The sequence below is a fragment of the Staurois parvus genome, unplaced genomic scaffold, assembly GCF_062004578.1.
Source record: "Staurois parvus isolate SC_StPar_1 unplaced genomic scaffold, SC_StPar_1.0 ptg002615l, whole genome shotgun sequence".
Lineage (NCBI taxonomy): Eukaryota > Metazoa > Chordata > Amphibia > Anura > Ranidae > Staurois > Staurois parvus.
In genome coordinates, this window is record NW_028320411.1 from 538 (window position 1) to 23,908 (window position 23,371).

The 23,371-nt window shown below is 54.7% G+C and overlaps 1 protein-coding gene across 1 annotated transcript; it reads left to right on the plus strand.

The window, feature by feature from the left end:
- The first annotated feature begins 866 nt into the window (after positions 1-866).
- Positions 867-23,083, plus strand: LOC149430593 (uncharacterized). The gene is made up of 4 exons (XM_089666210.1): positions 867-964; positions 3,612-3,863; positions 18,127-18,363; positions 22,439-23,083. The coding sequence occupies exons 2-3, from the start codon at positions 3,614-3,616 to the stop codon at positions 18,360-18,362; spliced, it is 486 nt and encodes a 161-aa protein (XP_089522336.1). The 5' UTR covers positions 867-964; positions 3,612-3,613; the 3' UTR covers position 18,363; positions 22,439-23,083.
- Positions 23,084-23,371: the final 288 nt, after the last annotated feature.

The window sequence follows — 23,371 nt, forward strand, 5'->3', positions numbered from 1 at the left end:
AAAGTAACATTGTTTATAAACATCGATCAGACGGAGATAGAGATACAAAGTAACATTGTTTATAAACATCGATCAGACGGGAGATAGAGATACAAAGTAACATTGTTTATAAACATCGATCAGACGGGAGATAGAGATACAAAGTAACATTGTTTATAAACATCGATCAGACGGGATAGAGAGATACAAAGTAACATTGTTTATAAACATGGATCAGACGGGAGATGGAGAGATACAAAGTAACATTGTTTATAAACATCGATCAGACGGGAGATGGAGAGATACAAAGTAACATTGTTTATAAACATCGATCAGACGGGAGATGGAGAGATACATTGTTTCCATTATGAAAGTGGTTCTGAAAGCTGGAATTTGTCTTTTTTTCCTTCATTAGAGGATAAGTTCCCTTTATGACAATAAATAATAGACAGTTTTCTGCAGGTAATGTAAATGTACATTTATTTATCCTTTGTTGCGGGAAGTTGTGCAGAATTGCTCCAGCGATCTCCGGTGCCATGCAGGACTCCTGCAGACCTATCAGTGTGTCTGTGTGGCCGTCCAGCGAATCGATCCACTCGGACAAGATCGATGAACTATCACGGCGCTCCTCAGCCGACATCCACAAAGGATAGGGGTACTTGTAGTTCCTTCATTCACAGTACTCTGCGGAGTTGCACTTTGTGTGTCAATAGACTCGCACAGCCCAGCTCAGTAGTGAGGAAGTGGCTTTTTATGGGGGGCGCACAGAGAAGGTGGGGCCCTCCAACATAACTGTTCATCACTGATCCTTGTGATATTTTTCAGAGAGCTGCTGCTGCATCACAGTGAGGTTCCAGACTGAGGGTCAGCCGAGAGGAATGGGGGAAGACACGTCTGACGATACGTATTGTGAAGCCAGAGGACCGGGATCGCTATCGGGTGGAGGTCCTTCAGTCTGATGAGCTACAAGTGTTTGCTATAAAAGGTCTAGAAATGCTATGTGCTAATTGTCGGCAGTGCTCCCCCCCCCCCTGAGGTCGGCAGTGCTCCCCCCCCCCCTGAGGTCGGCAGTGCTCCCCTCCCCCCCCCCCTGAGGTCGGCAGTGCTCCCCTCCCCCCCCCCCCTTGAGGTCGGCAGTGCTCTCCCCCCCCCCCCCCCCCCGAGGTCCGGCAGTGCTCCCCTCCCCCCCCCCCCCCCTGAGTCGGCAGTGCACCCCTCCCTCCCCCCCCTTGAGGTTGGCAGCGCTCGCCTCCCTCCCCCCCCCGAGGTCGGCAGTGCCCTCCTCCTCCCCCCCCCCCTGAGGTCGGCAGTGCTCCCCTCCCCCCCCCCCGAGGTTGGCAGCGCTCGCCTCTCTCCCCCCCCCCCGAGGTCGGCAGTGCCCTCCTCCCCCCCCCCCCCCCTGAGGTCAGCAGCGCTCTCCTCCAACTACCCCCCCCCGAGGCCGGCAGCGCTCTCCTCCCCCGCCCCCCCCCCCCCCTGAAGTCGGCAGCGCTCTCCTCCACCAAACTCCCCCCCCCCCGAGATCGGCATCGCTCTCTCCCCCCTGAGGTCACCAGCGCTCTCCTCCTCCCAATTTTTCTTTATTAAAAGTCTTGCAATCAATAAACATAAAATATTATACAGAATATAAAAAAATTATATATATTTACAGCAAAACGAAAATAAACATAGCAAATCTGCTGTCAGACAAAAGCAAACGTCTCAGAAATGAACGTGACATAATTGGGGAAATAAATCGTACTACCACTCCATCACTACACCAGACATCAAACCTGTGAGGTCAAGAAACCAACCCCACCCCCCTTATGCATGCAGCCCTTCTTCAAAAAAGATCTTAACAAAAACTACGGGAGTGAAAAGAACAGTATAAGGAAAGAGCCCCTCCCCCAGAGATGGACAGTTCACCAAAGGCAGGTCTGATATTCCTCCACGCCCTTATCCAGACCGCCCGAGGCTCTCTGACCCTCTCAAGACCCCGAATCTTCCCAACCTCACCCAGAATATCGTGCACCACCACCTCTACAGGGAGGACTTTCTTCCGGATGGTAATCTGACACCGTGCGTTCCATGTGAAGTAACGGACAACTATACTAACTAGAAAAAGTGTATCCAAATCAAAGTCCCAGCGAGCCGGGAATGCCCCGTACACCCACTCTGCATAACTCATGCGATAGAGAAAGGGATGCCCAGAACCCTCCCACCCTTTTATACACCTCTATGTTAAAGGGACACAGGAGCAGAAAGTGGTCCATAGACTCCAACTTACCAACACACTCTGCTCTAGGACAATCCCGATCATCCACAGGGCGGTGCTTCAGGTTCCCTCTCACATAGAGCCTTCCAGAAAAGCGAGCCAGGCTTGATCCCTAAACTTCAAAGGGATTCTCTCCAAGTTAATTAAACGCAATCCCTCCCTCATTACGGAGCCTGGGCAATCCTTTAAGGCCAGTGACACACTGAAAGCAGAAGCCAAAATCCTCTCCTCCAGAAGCTTCCTGGGAAGGGACCTGATATCCTCCACTGTCACCTGCCACTGCCGAAGTATTTTCAGACACGGGGCAACATAAGCCGGGAGCTTGCCATGTCGGACTCTCAGACTTTTCCACTGGGCCGCCATCTTCCCAGCAATGCAGAAAAGGCCTAAACCAAGACTGAAAAATACCCACCCATCCCGGCGGGGTCTCTGCTAACATATTACCAAGATTGTACTTTTGCTCTCCTCCTCCCCCCCCCTCTGAGGTCGCCAGCGCTCTCCTCCCCCCCTCTGAGGTCGGCAGCGCTCTCCTCTCCCCCCCGTCCCCCCCCAGGTCGGCAGCGCTCTCCTCCCCCCCCCCCCCCCCCGAGGTTGGCAGTGCTCTAATCCTCCCCCCTGAGGTCAGCAGCGCTCTAATCCCCTCCCCCTGAGGTCAGCAGCGCTCTCCTCCCAACCCCCCCCCCACCTCTGGCTCTCCTCCCGCTGTACGTGTGCTGCACTGCGTATACTGACATGTACGGAGGGTGTAGTGAGGTGTACATGTGCTGCACTGCGTATACTGACATGTACGGAGGGTGTACTGAGCTGTACGTGTGCTGCACTGCGTATACTGACATGTACGGAGGGTGTACTGAGCTGTACGTGTGCTGCACTGTGTATACTGACATGTACGGAGGGTGTACTGAGCTGTACGTGTGCTGCACTGCGTATACTGACATGTACGGAGGGTGTACTGAGCTGTACGTGTGCTGCACTGTGTATACTGACGTGTACGGAGGGTGTACTGAGCTGTACGTGTGCTGCACTGCGTATACTGACGTGTATGGAGGGTGTACTGAGCTGTACGTGTGCTGCACTGCGTATACTGACATGTACGGAGGGTGTACTGAGCTGCACTGTGTATACTGACATGTACGGAGGGTGTACTGAGCTGTACGTGTGCTGCACTGTGTATACTGACATGTACGGAGGGTGTACTGAGCTGTACGTGTGCTGCACTGTGTATACTGACATGTACGGAGGGTGTACTGAGGTGTACGTGTGCTGCACTGTGTATACTGACATGTACGGAGGGTGTACTGAGGTGTACGTGTGCTGCACTGTGTATACTGACGTACGGATGTGTAAATCTAATCCATTTTCCATGTTTTCTCTATAGAGATGAATGGCGTTGTGAAGATTGAACCCAAGGATGACAGCGTGACCCTCACCACTGACATGGAGAATGTGACAAAGCTGACCTGGAAGAAAGGCGATGTCGCCTTGTTTGATTGGACGGAGTCGGATCTCAAGTTCCACACCAATAACATCTCTGTGGAGGCGGGATCTGTCGCTGTGAATGACGCGTTGGGAAAGGAATCCTACAGAGTAAATGTTCACAGTACTGCCAACAACACAGTCCAGGAGGAAGGTTGGTATCCAATCACCACTCTTACCTCTATCATCCCGGGGTACAGAGGGCCTACTGGTGACCAGTGAGGGGCCCTCCCATCATCCCGGGGTACAGAGGGTCTACTGGTGACCAGTGAGGGGTCCCTCCCATCATCCCGGGGTACAGAGAGTCTACTGGTGACCAGTGAGGGGCCCCTCCCATCATCCCGGGGTACAGAGAGTCTACTGGTGACCAGTGAGGGGCCCTCCCATCATCCTGGGGTACAGAGTACTGGTGACCAGTGAGGGGCCCTCCCATCATCCCGGGGTACAGAGGGCCTACTGGTGACCAGTGAGGGGTCCCTCCCATCATCCTGGGGTACAGAGGGTCTACTGGTGACCAGTGAGGGGCCCTCCCATCATCCCGGGGTACAGAGGGCCTACTGGTGACCAGTGAGGGGCCCCTCCCATCATCCCGGGGTACAGAGAGTCTACTGGTGACCAGTGAGGGGCCCCTCCCATCATCCCGGGGTACAGAATACTGGTGACCAGTGAGGGGTCCCTCCCATCATCCCGGGGTACAGAGAGTCTACTGGTGACCAGTGAGGGGTCCCTCCCATCATCCCGGGGTACAGAGAGTCTACTGGTGACCAGTGAGGGGCCCTCCCATCATCCCGGGGTACAGAGTACTGTTGAGCAGTGAGGGGTCCCTCCCATCATCCCGGGGTACAGAGAGTCTACTGGTGACCAGTGAGGGGTCCCTCCCATCATCCCGGGGTACAGAGAGTCTACTGGTGAGCAGTGAGGGGTCCCTCCCATCATCCCGGGGTACAGAGAGTCTACTGGTGAGCAGTGAGGGGTCCCTCCCATCATCCCGGGGTACAGAGAGTCTACTGGTGAGCAGTGAGGGGTCCCTCCCATCATCCAGGGGTACAGACAGTCTACCCATCATCCCGGGGTACAGAGGGTCTGCTGGTGACCAGTGAGGGGTCCCTCCCATCATCCCGGGGTACAGAGGGTCTGCTGGTGACCAGTGAGGGGCCCCTCCCATCATCCCGGGGTACAGACAGTCTACTGGTGACCAGTGAGGGGTTCCTCCCATCATTCCGGAGTACAGAGAGTCTACTGGTGACCAGTGAGGGGTCCCTCCCATCATCCCGGGGTACAGACAGTCTACTGGTGAGCAGCGAGGGGTCCCTCCCATCATCCCGGGGTACAGAGAGTCTACTGGTGAGCAGCGAGGGGTCCCTCCCATCATCCTGGGGTACAGACGGTCTACTGGTGAGCAGCGAGGGGTCCCTCCCATCATCCTGGGGTACAGACAGTCTACTGGTGAGCAGCGAGGGGTCCCTCCCATCATCCCGGGGTACAGAGTCTCTACTGGTGAGCAGCGAGGGGTCCCTCCCATCATCCCGGGGTACAGACGGTCTGCTGGTGACCAGCGAGGGGTCCCTCCCATCATCCTGGGGTACAGAGGGTCTGCTGGTGACCAGCGAGGGGTCCCTCTCATCATCCCGGGGTACAGAGGGTCTGCTGGTGACCAGCGAAGGGTCCCTCCCATCATCCTGGGGTACAGAGGGTCTGCTGGTGACCAGCGAGGGGTCCCTCCCATCATCCCGGGGTACAGAGGGTCTGCTGGTGACCAGCGAGGGGTCCCTCCCATCATCCCGGGGTACAGACAGTCTACTGGTGAGCAGTGAGGGGTCCCTCCCATCATCCCGGGGTACAGAGAGTCTACTGGTGAGCAGTGAGGGGTCCCTCCCATCATCCCGGGGTACAGAGAGTCTACTGGTGAGCAGTGAGGGGTCCCTCCCATCATCCAGGGGTACAGACAGTCTACCCATCATCCCGGGGTACAGAGGGTCTGCTGGTGACCAGTGAGGGGTCCCTCCCATCATCCCGGGGTACAGAGGGTCTGCTGGTGACCAGTGAGGGGCCCCTCCCATCATCCCGGGGTACAGACAGTCTACTGGTGACCAGTGAGGGGTTCCTCCCATCATTCCGGAGTACAGAGAGTCTACTGGTGACCAGTGAGGGGTCCCTCCCATCATCCCGGGGTACAGACAGTCTACTGGTGAGCAGCGAGGGGTCCCTCCCATCATCCCGGGGTACAGAGAGTCTACTGGTGAGCAGCGAGGGGTCCCTCCCATCATCCTGGGGTACAGACGGTCTACTGGTGAGCAGCGAGGGGTCCCTCCCATCATCCTGGGGTACAGACAGTCTACTGGTGAGCAGCGAGGGGTCCCTCCCATCATCCCGGGGTACAGAGTCTCTACTGGTGAGCAGCGAGGGGTCCCTCCCATCATCCCGGGGTACAGACGGTCTGCTGGTGACCAGCGAGGGGTCCCTCCCATCATCCTGGGGTACAGAGGGTCTGCTGGTGACCAGCGAGGGGTCCCTCTCATCATCCCGGGGTACAGAGGGTCTGCTGGTGACCAGCGAAGGGTCCCTCCCATCATCCTGGGGTACAGAGGGTCTGCTGGTGACCAGCGAGGGGTCCCTCCCATCATCCCGGGGTACAGAGGGTCTGCTGGTGACCAGCGAGGGGTCCCTCCCATCATCCCGGGGTACAGACAGTCTACTGGTGAGCAGTGAGGGGTCCCTCCCATCATCCCGGGGTACAGAGAGTCTACTGGTGAGCAGTGAGGGGTCCCTCCCATCATCCCGGGGTACAGAGAGTCTACTGGTGAGCAGTGAGGGGTCCCTCCCATCATCCAGGGGTACAGACAGTCTACCCATCATCCCGGGGTACAGAGGGTCTGCTGGTGACCAGTGAGGGGTCCCTCCCATCATCCCGGGGTACAGAGGGTCTGCTGGTGACCAGTGAGGGGCCCCTCCCATCATCCCGGGGTACAGACAGTCTACTGGTGACCAGTGAGGGGTTCCTCCCATCATTCCGGAGTACAGAGAGTCTACTGGTGACCAGTGAGGGGTCCCTCCCATCATCCCGGGGTACAGACAGTCTACTGGTGAGCAGCGAGGGGTCCCTCCCATCATCCCGGGGTACAGAGAGTCTACTGGTGAGCAGCGAGGGGTCCCTCCCATCATCCTGGGGTACAGACGGTCTACTGGTGAGCAGCGAGGGGTCCCTCCCATCATCCTGGGGTACAGACAGTCTACTGGTGAGCAGCGAGGGGTCCCTCCCATCATCCCGGGGTACAGAGTCTCTACTGGTGAGCAGCGAGGGGTCCCTCCCATCATCCCGGGGTACAGACGGTCTGCTGGTGACCAGCGAGGGGTCCCTCCCATCATCCTGGGGTACAGAGGGTCTGCTGGTGACCAGCGAGGGGTCCCTCTCATCATCCCGGGGTACAGAGGGTCTGCTGGTGACCAGCGAGGGGTCCCTCCCATCATCCTGGGGTACAGAGGGTCTGCTGGTGACCAGCGAGGGGTCCCTCCCATCATCCCGGGGTACAGAGGGTCTGCTGGTGACCAGCGAGGGGTCCCTCCCATCATCCCGGGGTACAGACAGTCTACTGGTGAGCAGTGAGGGGTCCCTCCCATCATCCCGGGGTACAGAGAGTCTACTGGTGAGCAGTGAAGGGTCCCTCCCATCATCCCGGGGTACAGAGAGTCTACTGGTGAGCAGTGAGGGGCCCCTCCCATCATCCTGGGGTACAGACAGTCTACTGGTGAGCAGCGAGGGGTCCCTCCCATCATCCTGGGGTACAGACAGTCTACTGGTGAGCAGTGAGGGGTCCCTCCCATCATCCCGGGGTACAGAGAGTCTACTGGTGAGCAGTGAAGGGTCCCTCCCATCATCCCGGGGTACAGAGAGTCTACTGGTGAGCAGTGAGGGGCCCCTCCCATCATCCTGGGGTACAGACAGTCTACTGGTGAGCAGCGAGGGGTCCCTCCCATCATCCCGGGGTACAGAGGGTCTGCTGGTGACCAGTGAGGGGTCCCTCCCATCATCCCGGGGTACAGAGAGTCTACTGGTGACCAGTGAGGGGTCCCTCCCATCATCCCGGGGTACAGAGAGTCTACTGGTGACCAGTGAGGGGTACCTCCCATCATCCCGGGGTACAGACAGTCTACTGGTGAGCAGCGAGGGGTCCCTCCCATCATCCTGGGGTACAGACAGTCTACTGGTGAGCAGCGAGGGGTCCCTTCCATCATCCTGGGGTACAGACAGTCTACCCATCATCCCGGGGTACAGAGGGTCTGCTGGTGACCAGTGAGGGGCCCCTCCCATCATCCCGGGGTACAGACAGTCTACTGGTGACCAGTGAGGGGTTCCTCTCATCATCCCGGGGTACAGAGAGTCTACTGGTGACCAGTGAGGGGCCCCTCCCATCTTCCCGGTGTACAGAGAGTCTACTGGTGAGCAGTGAGGGGTCCCTCCCATCATCCCGGGGTACAGAGGGTCTACTGGTGAGCAGTGAGGGGTCCCTCCCATCATCCCGGGGTACAGAGAGTCTACTGGTGAGCAGTGAGGGGTCCCCCCCATCATCCCGGGGTACAGAGGGTCTGCTGGTGAGTGCACAATAGGGGCAGTTCATGACAAGGGTGGTCTGAGCACACAATAGGGGCAGTTCATGACAAGGGTGGTCTGAGCGCACAATAGGGGCAGTTCATGACAAGGGGGGTCTGAGCACACAATAGGGGCAGTTCATGACAAGGGTGGTCTGAGCGCACAATAGGGGCAGTTCAGGACAAGGGTGGTCTGAGCACACAATAGGGGCAGTTCAGGACAAGGGTGGTCTGAGCGCACAATAGGGGCAGTTCATGGCTTCTAGGGACACTCACGATGGGCGTCTTGCAGATGTTCAGCAGCAGACGGCTTGCGGGGGGGTAGGCGACTTGTGGGCGCTCCGCAGCAGGCGGCTTTCAGGGAGGTAGTTGGCTTGCGGACACTCACAGCTCCGGCGGGTAGGTCCTGGCTCACAGCAGGCAACAGGAACAAAAAGGGGGGGTGAAACTCCTCAACGCACAGCAGGTAATCTGGGCCCCAGAGTATTAGGCAGAGTATCATGGGGCCCACAGCAAAACAGTTCTTGCCCACAGCACAGCGGGTAATCCGGGGCCCAGAGTATGAGGGGGATGGCAGCGGATCCTCCCACCCTGGGGTTATTGCAGGGGGCTCAGCGGGGATGGTTGCAGATACTCCCACCCTGGGGTATTGCGGGGGGCTCAGCGGGGATGGTTGCAGATACTCCCACTCTGGGGTATTGCAGGGGGCTCAGCGGGGATGGTTGCAGATACTCCCACCCTGGGGTATTGCAGGGGGCCCAGCGGGGATGGTTGCAGATACTCCCACCCTGGGGTATTGCAGGGGGCCCAGCGGGGATGGTTGCAGATACTCCCACCCTGGGGTATTGCAGGGGGCTCAGCGGGGATGGTTGCAGATACTCCCACCCTGGGGTATTGCAGGGGGCTCAGCGGGGATGGTTGCAGATACTCCCACCCTGGGGTATTGCAGGGGGCTCAGCGGGGATGGTTGCAGATACTCCCACCCTGGGGTATTGCAGGGGGCTCAGCGGGGATGGTTGCAGATACTCCCACCCTGGGGTATTGCAGGGGGCTCAGCGGGGATGGTTGCAGATACTCCCACCCTGGGGTATTGCAGGGGGCTCAGCGGGGATGGTTGCAGATACTCCCACCCTGGGGTATTGCAGGGGGCCCAGCGGGGATGGTTGCAGATACTCCCACCCTGGGGTATTGCAGGGGGCTCAGCGGGGATGGTTGCAGATACTCCCACCCTGGGGTATTGCAGGGGGCTCAGCGGGGATGGTTGCAGATACTCCCACCCTGGGGTATTGCAGGGGGCTCAGCGGGGATGGTTGCAGATACTCCCACCCTGGGGTATTGCAGGGGGCTCAGCGGGGATGGTTGCAGATACTCCCACCCTGGGGTATTGCGGGGGGCTCAGCGGGGATGGTTGCAGATACTCCCACCCTGGGGTATAGCAGCGTGGCAGTGGATTAGTCCTAACCTTTGGGGTATTGCAGAGTGCGCAGCAGGGATGGCCGCAGAGGCCCGGTCCCCCCCCAGCAGCTTCCAGGGAGGCAGGCAACTCCAACAGCGGCAGAGGAGAAAGAGGCCGGCCTTTTAAAGCTGTGCGAGACGCTGCCGGGTTGCCCTGGCAACGGTCGGCCCAGTGCCAACGAGGTATGCCCCCTTGACTCGGGCCACGCTTTTTCGTGAGCGCGGCCTTTGTCACTGGTGGGCGCCAGGCGCGGGAAGCCCTGCGCCCGCTGGGGGCGCGCAGAGACCTCCCAGCGCCCCCCCGCCGGGATTTCCTGGCGGGGGGGTCACAGATCTTTCGGCTGAATTGGCGGGGGAGCTGTGGCCCTTGTCGCAGTGGTCCCCTCCCCTCATCCCGCACAGCCTGCTTCAAGGCTGTGTACGGCGGGGTGGGGAAGGGAGTGAGCAGGCGGCACACATGAAAAGAGGGTCTACTGGTGAGCAGTGAGGGGTCCCTCCCATCATCCTGGGGTACAGAGGGTCTGCTGGTGAGCAGTGAGGGGTCCCTCCCATCATCCTGGGGTACAGAGGGTCTGCTGGTGAGCAGTGAGGGGTCCCTCCCATCATCCCGGGGTACAGACAGTCTACTGGTGAGCAGCGAGGGGTCTCTCCCATTATCCCGGGGTACAGACAGTCTACTGGTGAGCAGCGAGGGGTCCCTCCCATCATCCTGGGGTACAGAGGGTCTGGTGAGCAGTGAGGGGTCCCTCCCATCATCCCGGGGTACAGAGGGTCTGCTGGTGACCAGTGAGGGGTCCCTCCCATCATCCTGGGGTACAGAGGGTCTGGTGAGCAGTGAGGGGTCCCTCCCATCATCCCGGGGTACAGAGGGTCTGCTGGTGACCAGTGAGGGGTCCCTCCCATCATCCTGGGGTACAGAGGGTCTGCTGGTGAGCAGTGAGGGGTCCCTCCCATCATCCCGGGGTACAGAGGGTCTGCTGGTGACCAGTGAGGGGTCCCTCCCATCATCCTGGGGTACAGAGGGTCTGCTGGTGAGCAGTGAGGGGTCCCTCCCATCATCCCGGGGTACAGACAGTCTACTGGTGAGCAGCGAGGGGTCTCTCCCATTATCCCGGGGTACAGACAGTCTACTGGTGAGCAGCGAGGGGTCCCTCCCATCATCCTGGGGTACAGAGGGTCTGGTGAGCAGTGAGGGGTCCCTCCCATCATCCCGGGGTACAGAGGGTCTGCTGGTGACCAGTGAGGGGTCCCTCCCATCATCCCGGGGTACAGAGGTCTACTGGTCTACTAATTGAACTTTGGTCTCAGTAATAGAAGGTGGAAGCCCCGGCATACCTGGAACTATATCTGTGTTCATTCTGTAGCTGTCTTGGATTGGACATCATTTCAGGTCCCACAATGTTTCTTTCCATGGTGTGGCCCCGGACTGTTCTGTACATTTGTATGTCGGCCGTGTAGGGAAGCGTGTCGTCGGCCGTGTAGGGAAGCGTGTTGTCAGCACAATACCGGGAGAAGGTATGCTGGTCCATAGTGTCACCCAGCCAATCCCCATCCGTGTCGGTTCTTCTATTCCTTAGGCCGGCCTCTCTCATCGTGTTCCTCCAGATGTTGCTGGGCGTTCCTTTAGCAATTTTGGGCCGTCCAAGAAATGACCACTGACACCAATCATCATTTAGCTTTCTATAAGGAAGGTTGGAGGGGGAGGGGATACAATTTCTTTTTTCCCCCACTGACCACCAAGGTAAGGGGCCTTTTTCTTAAAGGGGTAGTTTGCCGTTTCAAAAAAAATGAAAAGGTGAACTAACTCCAGATATCCTTGGCCTCACTACACATACACTATATGGCCCCACGTATTGGGCCACGGGCCTTTCCACACACATGACCTTTAAAGGCCCCCCAGTCTTAGTCCGTAGGGTTCAATATTGAGTTGGCCCCGCCCTTTCCACGCACATGACCTTTAATGGCCCCCCATTCTTAGTCCGTAGGGTTCAATATTGAGTTGGCCCCGCCCTTTGCCTCTTCTGGGAAGGCCGTCCACAAGGTTTAGGAGGGTGTCTATGGGAAGGTTGGACCATTCTTCCAGAAGCACATTTGTCAGGTCAGGCACTGATGTCGGGGGAGGGGGCCTGGCTCACAGTCTCCGCTCTAATTCATCCCAAAGGTGTTCTATGGGGTTGAGGTCAGGACTCTGTGCAGGACAGTCAAGTTCCTCCACCCCAAACTGGCTCCTCCATGTCTTTATGGACCTTGCTTTGTGCACTGGGGGGCAGTCATGTTGGAACAGGAAGGGGCCATCCCCAAACTCCTGCCACAAAGTTGGGAGCATGAAATTGTCCAAAATGTCACTTTAAGAGTTCCCTTCACTGGAACTAGGGGGCCAAGCCCAACCCCTGAAAAACAACCCCACACCATAATCCCCCCTCCACCAAACTTTACACTTGGCACAATGCAGTCAGGCAAGTACCGTTCTCCTGGCCACCGCCAAACCAAGACACGTCCATCGGATTGCCAGACAGAGAAGCGTGATTGGTCCCTCCAGAGAACACGCCTCCTCTGCTCTAGAGTCCAGTGGCGGCGTGCTTTACACCACGGCATCCGACGCTTTGCATTGCACTTGGTGATGGAAGGCTTGGATGCAGCTGCTCGGCCATGGAAACCCATTCCATGAAGCTCTCTATGCACTGTTGTTGGGCTCATCTGAAGGCCACACCAAGTTTGGAGGTCTTTAGCTATTGACTCTGCAGACAGTTGGTGACTTCTGCGCACTGTGCGCTTCAGCATGCGCTGACCCCGCCCTGTCATGTGATGTGGCCTACCACTTGGTGGCTGAGTGGCTGTTGTTCCCAGTTGCCTTCACTTTGTTATAATCCCACTAACAGTTGAGCGTGGAATATTTAGTAGCCAGGAAATGTCACGGATGGACTTATTGCCCAGGTGGCCACCTATCACGGGACCACGCTTGGGGTCACTGAGCTCCTGAGAGCGACCCATTCTTTCACCAATGTTTGTAGAAGCCGTCTGCATGCCTAGGGGATGATTGTATACACCTGTGTCCATGGAGGGGATTGGAACACCTGAATCACATGATATGGAGGGGATTGGAACACCTGAATCACGATTGGGAGGGGATTGGAGCACCTGAATCACATGATATGGAGGGGATTGGAGCACCTGAATCACATGATATGGAGGGGATTGGAGCACCTGAATCACATGATATGGAGGGGATTGGAACACCTGAATCACATGATATGGAGGGGATTGGAACACCTGAATCACATGATATGGAGGGCAGGGCCAATACTTTTGTCTAACAGACCGCACACAGAAATACACAATCCTGCAAGGTGTAGATATCAAAATGCTCACAATAGCCAAGCACTGATTGCTCCTCCCATCCACATGACTGCATGCTGACCAATGAGAAGCATATCTTAAGCTTCTTCCAGTAAGCGATTCTAGAATAAAGAAGCATTTTTTATTGGTAAACATGGCCTGGTCACATTGACCAACAAGTGCGTGGCCCTGTGAGACTTATCGTGGGCTGTGTATTGCGGTGGACAGACAAAACTGAAGGCAGAAACACCCAGAAACAAAGTACAACTGAAGACAGCTGCAGTTAGAGCCTGACGAAGCATCAGAAAGGAGGAAACCCAGTCTTTGGTCATGACCATGGGTTCCAGACTTCAGGCAAAGCATCAGAAAGGAGGAAACCCAGTCTTTGGTCATGTCCATGGGTTCCAGACTTCAGGCAAAGCATCAGAAAGGAGGAAACCCAGTCTTTGGTCATGTCCATGGGTTCCAGACTTCAGGCAAAGCATCAGAAAGGAGGAAACCCAGTCTTTGGTCATGTCCATGGGTTCCAGCCTTCAGGCAAAGCACAGAAAGGAGGAAACCCAGTCTTTGGTCATGTCCATGGGTTCCAGACTTCAGGCAAAGGAGGAAACCCAGTCTTTGGTCATGTCCATGGGTTCCAGACTTCAGGCAAAGGAGGAAACCCAGTCTTTGGTCATGTCCATGGGTTCCAGACTTCAGGCAAAGGAGGAAACCCAGTCTTTGGTCATGTCCATGGGTTCCAGACTTCAGGCAAAGGAGGAAACCCAGTCTTTGGTCATGTCCATGGGTTCCAGACTTCAGGCAAAGGAGGAAACCCAGTCTTTGGTCATGTCCATGGGTTTCAGACTTCAGGCAAAGCATCAGAAAGGAGGAAACCCAGTCTATGGCCATGTCCATGGGTTTCAGACTTCAGGCAAAGGCGGAAACCCAGTCTTTGGTCATGTCCATGGGTTCCAGACTTCAGGCAAAGCATCAGAAAAGAGGAAACCCAGTCTTTGCCTGAAGTCTGGAACCCATGGACATGACCAAAGCATCAGAAAGGAGAAAACCCAGTCTTTGGTCATGACCATAGGTTCCAGACCTCAGGCAAAGCATCAGAAAGGAGGAAACCCAGTCTTTGGTCATGTCCATGGGTTCCAGACCTCAGGCAAAGCATCAGAAAAGAGGAAACCCAGTCTTTGCCTGAAGTCTGGAACCCATGGACATGACCAAAGCATCAGAAAGGAGGAAATCCAGTCTTTGGTCATGACCATGGGTTCCAGACTTCAGGCAAAGCATCAGAAAGGAGGAAACCCAGTCTTTGGTCATGTCCATGGGTTCCAGACCTCAGGCAAAGCATCAGAAAGGAGGAAACCCAGTCTTTGGTCATGACCATGGGTTCCAGACCTCAGGCAAAGCATCAGAAAGGAGGAAACCCAGTCTTTGGTCATGTCCATGGGTTCCAGACTTCAGGCAAAGCATCAGAAAGGAGGAAACCCAGTCTTTGGTCATGTCCATGGGTTCCAGACCTCAGGCAAAGCATCAGAAAAGAGGAAACCCAGTCTTTGCCTGAAGTCTGGAACCCATGGACATGCCCAAAGCATCAGAAAGGAGGAAACCCAGTCTTTGGTCATGTCCATGGGTTCCAGACTTCAGGCAAAGCATCAGAAAGGAGGAAACCCAGTCTTTGGTCATGTCCATGGGTTCCAGACTTCAGGCAAAGCATCAGAAAGGAGGAAACCCAGTCTTTGGTCATGACAATGGGTTCCAGACCTCAGGCAAAGCATCAGAAAGGAGGAAACCCAGTCTTTGGTCATGTCCATGGGTTCCAGACTTCAGGCAAAGCATCAGAAAGGAGGAAACCCAGTCTTTGGTCATGTCCATGGGTTCCAGACCTCAGGCAAAGCATCAGAAAAGAGGAAACCCAGTCTTTGCCTGAAGTCTGGAACCCATGGACATGCCCAAAGCATCAGAAAGGAGGAAACCCAGTCTTTGGTCATGTCCATGGGTTCCAGACTTCAGGCAAAGCATCAGAAAGGAGGAAACCCAGTCTTTGGTCATGTCCATGGGTTCCAGACTTCAGGCAAAGCATCAGAAAGGAGGAAACCCAGTCTTTGGTCATGACAATGGGTTCCAGACCTCAGGCAAAGCATCAGAAAGGAGGAAACCCAGTCTTTGGTCATGTCCATGGGTTCCAGACTTCAGGCAAAGCATCAGAAAGGAGGAAACCCAGTCTTTGGTCATGTCCATGGGTTCCAGACTTCAGGAAAAGCATCAGAAAGGTGGAAACCCAGTCTTTGGTCATGTCCATGGGTTCCAGACTTCAGGCAAAGCATCAGAAAGGAGGAAACCCAGTCTTTGGTCATGTCCATGGGTTCCAGACTTCAGGAAAAGCATCAGAAAGGAGGAAACCCAGTCTCTGGTCATGTCCATGGGTTCCAGACCTCAGGCAAAGCATCAGAAAGGAGGAAACCCAGTCTTTGGTCATGTCCATGGGTTCCAGACTTCAGGCAGTCATTGCCAGTAAAGGATTCTCAACAAAATATTACAAAAGGAACATTTTATTTCTGATTCTTATCAATTGTCCAATTACTTTTGGTCCCTTGAAATGGGGGGATGGCTACTCTTAAGAGCTGTAATTCCTAAACCCCTCCCCCAATGTGGATGTACATACCCTCAAATTACACCTGAGAGTGCGCATGGTCCGCCCAGATCCATCATAGAACTAGAGCTGGAATATGTTTTGGTAAATACCTGAAAAAACGAACATTGTGCCTGAATATATACGGACCGAACTGTATTGCCTTGTGGGACTGGTATGGTCTGGTCCAGGGCAGGGATCCCAAGCCCTTAGTGGTGGAGTTGGCAGTGATGGGTGAAGATTGGACCCTTCAGGGGATCCGGTAGCATTGATTGGGGAGTGCCCTTGAGCAGCCTCTAACCTGGTAGTGCCTCTTCCCAGAACAGGAAGTTCTTCATGTATTGATTTTTTTTCTTTACTGTTGGTCCTCAGGATGTTGTTTTTTGACTGTATTAGGATCTCCAGGACCATCCCAAATGCTCAATAACAGTAGCAGAAAATACGGCCAGTCCAGAAGGCTCAAAGCCCCAAATGCAGGAGGCGTAGAGTTGTCCTCCGCCCCCTGCAATTACACTAGACTGAGTAAGCGGTGCAGTTATGCATAGTATGGTCGATGTCACCATGTGAGCGCTGAGAACAGCGTGTTCTGGCACGGGACTACAGGTCACAATAGTACATAATGAGGTGTGAAGAAGGCATAGGAGCTCCAGGTCACTCAAAACTGGGGTACCTCCTGGGTCACGACACCCACAGCTGGGGTACCTGGCTCAGATCACTCACAGCGGGGTACCTGCTTGATCACGCCACTCATATCTGGGGTACCTGGCTTAGATCACTCAGTGGGGTAGCTCCTGGGTCAGCCCACTCACATCTGGGTACCTGACTCAGATCGCTCACAGCTGGAGTACCTCCTGTCACACCACTCAATACTGGGGTATTTTCTGGGTCACACCACTCACAGCTTGGATACCTTCTGGGTCAGACCGCTTACAGCTGGGGTACCTTCTGGGTCAGACCACTCACAACTTGGATACCTTCTGGGTCAGACCGCTCACAACTTGGATACCTTCTGGGTCAGACTTCTCACATCTGGGGGACCTTCTGGGTCAGACTTCTCACATCTGGGTTACCTTCTGGGTCAGACCACTCACAGCTGGGGTACCTTCTGGGTCAGTCCACTCACAACTGGGGTACCTTCTGGGTCAGACTTCTCACATCTGGGGTACCTTCTGGGTCAGACCGCTCACAGCTGGGATACCTTCTGGGTCACACCACTCACAGCTTGGATACCTTCTGGGTCAGACCGCTCACATCTGGGGTACCTTCTGGGTCAGACCGCTTACATCTGGGGGACCGTCTAGGTCACACTGCTCACAACTTGGATACCTTTTGGGTCAGACTTCTCACAGCTGGGGTACCTTCTGGGTCAGACCGCTCACAGCTGGGGTACCTTCTGGGTCAGACCGCTCACAGCTGGGGTACCTTCTGGATCAGACCGCTCACAGCTGGGGTACCTTCTGGGTCAGATCGCTCACAGCTGAGTACCTTTTGGGTCACACCACTCATAGCTGGGTACCTCCTGGCTCAAGACCGTTCATAGCTGGGTACCTTCTGGGTCACACCGCTCACATCTGGGGTACCTTCTGGGTCACACCGCTCACATCTGGGGTACCTCCTGGGTCAGACTGCTCACATCTGGGGTACCTTCTGGGTCAGACCGCTCACAGCTGGGATACCTGGCTCATATCGTTCACAGCTGGATACATCCTAGGTCAAGCCCATTCATAGCTGGGTACCTCCTGGGTCAAGACCACTCATAGCTGGGTACCTCCTGGGTCACACCACTCATAGCTGGGTACCTCCTGGGTCACACCACTCACAGCTGGGTACCTCCTGGGTCACACCACTCACAGCTTGGGTACCTCCTGGGTCACACCACTCACAGCTTGGATACCTCCTGGGTCACACCACTCACAGCTTGGATACCTCCTGCGTCACACCACTCACAGCTTGGATACCTCCTGGGTCACACTACTCACAGCTGGGTACCTCCTGGGTCAGACCAATCACAGCTGGGTACCTCCTGGGTCAGACCAATCACAGCTGGGTTCCTTTTGGTCAGTCTGTCTTACTACAAGGCGGATAATAGCAATGAAATGCACCGCCTGCAGCTGCATGTACCTATCTGAACTCATCAGAAGTTGGTGATTGAGTTTGGCCCCTTCCACATTCTGCACATCCCTATTGATCTGTAAGGCTGACATTCACATTGCTGGACCAATTTGCAGAGTCTTGATTTCCTACGTAAAGTCAATATTTGGATACTCCAGATTGTTGCCGGGTTCAAAGGGGATTCTCCGGGAGACCTTTTCAGGTATGTAGTGTCCTTGTTGCTTTTTGTACTTTATCTGGTTGGGGACATCACAGTAATGTTAGGTTTACTTTACGTTCATGTCATAATATGTCTTCCCCTCTACAGGCCGCCTGGAGAGCCAGCCCATCGGCAGCATCACATTTCACCCCATTATGATGGCCAACAATGCTCAGATCAAGTGGGAGAAGGACGATAAGGTGATGGACGGAGAAGACAAGCGCATTAAGTATGGTCCAAATGGTGACCTCACAATAAACAATGTGACTTCTGAGGATAAAGGCAGTTATAACGTCCAATGTGAAGATCGGAACCTGGATCAGGTGTTCTTCCTTGAATTGTAAGGTGAGTGTGCGGGTGTCACCTCCATATCCACGTCATTCTACGACCAATGAGAGTGTGGAGGTGTCGCCTCCATATCCACGTCATTCTACGACCAATGAGAGTGTGGAGGTGTCACCTCCATATCCACGTCATTCTACGACCAATGAGAGTGTGGAGGTGTCACCTCCATATCCACGTCATTCTACGACCAATGAGAGTGTGGGGGTGTTACCTCCATATCCACGTCATTCTACGACCAATGAGAGTGTGGGGGTGTTACCTCCATATCCACGTCATTCTACGACCAATGAGAGTGTGTGGTTGTCACCGCCATATCTATGTCATTCTACAACCAATGTGATTGTGGGGGTGTCACCTCCATATCTACAACCAATGAGAGTGTGGGGGTGTCACCTCCATATCTACGTCATTCTACCACCAATGAGAGTGTGGGGGTGTCGCCTCCATATCTACGTCATTCTACCACCAATGAGAGTGTGGGGGGGGGGGGTGTATTATATTCAACTGACTTTGGGACCTGCAAATCCATGGCTTAAATGGGAAGCTCATGGAAGGAGCGAAGCGTTCAAGGTTCACAAGGAACAAGGCAAGGTTGTCTAAGTGGTCAGACAGGGCCCCGTCCAGCATCTCCGGTTGGCCAGACACAGCAGAGGTCGCTGACACTTCCTTTTTTCTAACGTCGTCATGGCCTTTCACCTCTAGCAGGACATTGTTCTTCTGTTCCTCTGTCTCTTCCTGTTCATCAGAAGATCTTCCTCCTTTGCCTGGATGGACTTCATGCTGTGCAGACTTAGCTCGCAGCTCATATATCATCATTCCTCATGTCCCTGTAAGGGGGACTCTGCTTGCCATCACACCATCTCTCAGTGGCTCAGGCAATCCAACATTCCTAAGGATCTGGTTCAACCCTTTCCTGTGAAGGCACATTGTTCGATCTGTGGGCACTTCTTGGGCATTTTGGCATCAGGCTACTGTTGGCCAGATCTGCAAGGCTGTCTTCTTCACGCGTTCTCAAAGTTCTTTCATGCGGGTGTCCAGACCTCATCCAAGGCTAGCTTCCATAAGTCCCTGTAGGTAGCTTTTTGAGGCAGTCCCTGGTTTTGTTTTTGCATGGTCCGCCCAACAGTTGGCTTCTTCGGGACATGCCGACCGTCTCTAAATTCCTCTATCTCAATAGACAATGGAAACAAAATGGGAATTTTATACTTGCATATACAATTCTTGAAGACCATAGAGGAACACAGGACCCACCATTCTGTGTTATTGATCGTGCTCTTGGTACTGCTTTGCCATAGATCAAGGTTGTGTTGGGAGCGGAGGTCATGTTGGACTGGACCACTATTTTTTTTTGTTTGCCAGTGTCCAGTCCTCCTGTAGGTGGCTGTGTAATCTGACAGTTCCTGAACTCCTGTGTTCCTCAATGGTCTCCAAGACATGGTCTTCACAATATTGAATATCAGCCATACTTTTATGATCACCCACCTAATATTGAGTAGGTCCCCCTTTTGCTGCCAAAACAGCCCTGACCCATCTCACCATGGACTCCACTAGACCTCTGATGGTACGCTGTTGTAACTGGCACCAAGCTGTTGGTAGCAGATCCTTTAAGTCCTCTAAGTTGGGAGGTGGGGCCTCCATGGATTGGACTTGTTCTTCCAGCACTTCCCACAGATTCTCGATTTGGATTGAGAACTGGGCAATTTGAAGGCCAACGCAACACCTCAAATTCATTGTTCTGTTCCTCAAACCATTCTGGAGCCATTTTTGCAGTGTGGCAGAGTGCATTATCCTGCTGAAAAAGCCCTCTGCCATCAAGGAAGACCGTTTGCATGAAGGGGTGGACTTGGTTACCCACAATGTTTTTAGGTAGGTGGTACGTGTTAAGCAGCATCCACATGAATGGCAGAAGGAGCCAAGGTTTTCCAGCAGAACATTGCCGAAAGCATCACACTGTCTCCGCCGGCTTGTCTTCTTTCCATACTGTATCCTGGTGCCACCTCTTCCCCAGGTAAGTGACGCACACCCACCCAGCCATCCACATAATGGAAAAGAAAATGTCATTCATCAGACGAGGCCACCTTCTTCCATTGCCCTGTGATCCAGTTCTGTCCTGCTGCCCCCTCCACTCACAAAATACAAAGGCCTCTGTGGTGGTCTCCTCCAGAAAAAGAAGGCTAATAGCATGCCTTCACTTTTTACAGGGGGGCGTCGCCACCCCCCAGGCAGAAGGGACACCATGGTTGTCAGCAGCCACCATCGAGAGGGGGGTAACCCCGCCTGTCCCACTGCCCCCTTCCAATCACAAAATACAAAGGCTTCTGTGAATTGGCAGCAGAGAGGAGGGGTGGCCATAGCTGCTCTGTGGTCTTCTCCTCCAGAGAAAGAAGGCTTATAGCTTGCCTTCACTTTTTACAGGGGGGCTTCACCACCCCCCAGGCAGAAGGGACACCATGTCAGCAGCCACCATGGGGGGGAGGGAGGGGGTGCCTCCCGCCTGTCCCGCTGACCACCTCCAATCACAAAATACAAAGGCCTCTGTGAATGGGCAGCAGAGAGGAGGGTTCGGCATAGCTGCTCTGTGGTGGTCTCCTCCAGAAGAAGGCTTATAGCATGCCTTCATTTTTTACAGGGGGGCATCGCCACCCCCCAGGCAGAAGGGACACCATGGTTGTCAGCAGCCACCATCGGGAGAGGGGTACCCCCGCCTGTCCCACTGCCCCCCTCCAATCACAAAATACAAAGGCCTCTGTAAATGGGCAGCAGAGAGGAGGGGTGGCCATAGCTGCTTTGTGGTGGTCTCCTCCAGAAGAAGAAGGCTTATAGCATGCCTTCACTTTTTACAGGGGGGGCATCGCCATCCACCAGGCAGAGGGGACACCATGGTTGTCAGCAGCCACCATGGGGGGCTGCCCCCCTCCAATCACAAAATACAAAGGCCTCTGTGAATGGGGAGCAGAGAGGAGGTGTGGGCTTAGCTGCTCTGTGGTGTTCTTCTCTAGAAGAAGGCGGCTTATAACATGCCTTCACTTTTTACAGGGGGGCGTCGCCACCCCCCTAGGTAGAAGGGACACCATGGGGGGGAAGGGGGGAGGCTGTGCACCCACCTGTCCTGCCTCCCTCCAATCACAAAATTCAAAGGCCTCTGTGAATGGGCAGAAGAGAGGAGGGTTGGGTATATATGCTCTGTGGTGGTCGCCTCCAGAAGAAGGCTTATAGTGTGCATTCACTTTTTACAGGGGGGCCTCACCACCCCTCAGGCAGAAGAGACACCATGGTTGTCAGTGGCCACCATCGGGAGGGGGGTACCCCCGCCTGTCCCGCTGCCCCCCTGCAATCACAAAATACAAAGGCCTCTGTGAATGGGAAGCAGAGAGGAGGGGTGGGCATAGCTACTCTGTGGTGTTCTCCTCCAGAAGAAGGCTTATAGCATGCCTTCACTTTTTACAGGGGGGCCTCACCACCCCCCAGGTACAGGGGACACCATGGGAGGGGGGAAAGGGGGAGGCTGTGCACCTGCCTGTCCTGCTGCACCCCTCCAATAACAAAATACAAAGGCCTCTGTGAATGGGCAGCAGAGAGGAGGGGTGGGCATAGCTTCTCTGTGGTAGTCTCCTCCAGAAGAAGAAGGCTGTTCCATGGGGGTGTGGGAGGAAACCCATGCAAACACAGGGAGAACATGCAGTTGATCTCCTTGCCAGGAACCAAACCAAAGACCTCAGTGCTGTTAGGCAGAAGTGCTCACCACTCAACCATAAAATTCCAGGCCGTCATGGATCATCAATCCAATTGGTGGAAGGCTTCAGAGATGGCAGTGACGTGGCCAGAGTCGCTCCGTGTATTTGTTGGATCCTGAGGTGGAGCCGGGCTTGTGTTTGGGTTGTTTTATATCACGTTGGCTACAGGTAGCCGGGTGACCCGGTAATAGAAGGCTGGCAGATTTGCATGTTCAGATGTTTGCTGTGTCTGTTCCCAACAACTACCGCCCCCCCCCAATGACTGTTTCTTATTTGTTGACTGATGCTCCTCCAGCTCACCGTGACACCTCCCTGAATTTTCATCGTTTCCTTCTTTTTAGGATGGAATCACATGAAGGTCCCGACAGTTTGTAATGTGAAATTGTTTCAGCTGAAGGACGTTTCCGGACCAAAAAGGACACCAAAAATGGCTCATCGCCTCCACCATGACGCAGTATTGTTCTAGAAGCCGTGAAGAAAACATTGACGTTGTTTGTTTGTTTTTTCTGCTTGTTTTTGTACTTGTTTTTGTACTTCTTTATCCTGCTAATTTTATATGACCATTTTAATGTGACAATCTACAGCTTGCCAACCGTGCCGCCATATTGTGACTTGTGACCCGCAATGATGGCTGGTGCTGTCCTCCTGGATGTGGATGCATTTGGGGCTGGAATTGTAGAAGGGGGTGGTGGGGGGTGGGGGTGTCTTCGCTGCTCAGTCAGCCATTGGAATTCTTTGTGGAACAATAGATTGGGATAATGAGGATGTTGAACTTGGATCATCCAATGTGAGGGTTACAGGCACAGTACGAAGAGGAACTCGGCCCAGTGGACAATGGGTGGAACTGGAGGTGGGAAACTGAAGATGATGGGCTGGTGGAACTGGAGGTGGGACACTGAAGATGATGGGCTGGTGGAACTGGAGGTGGGACACTGAAGATGATGGGCTGGTGGAACTGGAGGTGGGACACTTTAAGTTGACGGGCTGGTGGGACACCTGAAGATGATAGGTGTCCCACCTCCAGTTCCACCAGCCCATCATCTTCAGGTGTCCCACCAGCCCGTCAACGTCAGGTGTCCCACCTCCAGTTCCACCAGCCCATCATCTTCAGGTGTCCCACCAGCCCGTCAACGTCAGGTGTCCCACCTCCAGTTCCACCAGCCCGACGTTGACGGGCTGGTGGAACTGGAGGTGGGACACTGAAGATGATGGGCTGGTGGAACTGGAGGTGGACATTGAGGTTGATGGGTGGAATTGGGAGGTGGGACACTGGA

What these genes read in the sequence shown, in the direction of transcription:
- LOC149430593 (XM_089666210.1), top strand. Translation starts at nt 3,614, where the DNA reads ATGAATGGCGTTGTGAAGATTGAACCCAAGGATGACAGCGTGACCCTC. An exon ending in CAACACAGTCCAGGAGGAAG is followed by an intron (nt 3,864 to 18,126) that starts GTTGGTATCCAA and finishes TCCCCTCTACAG; the next exon opens with GCCGCCTGGAGAGCCAGCCC.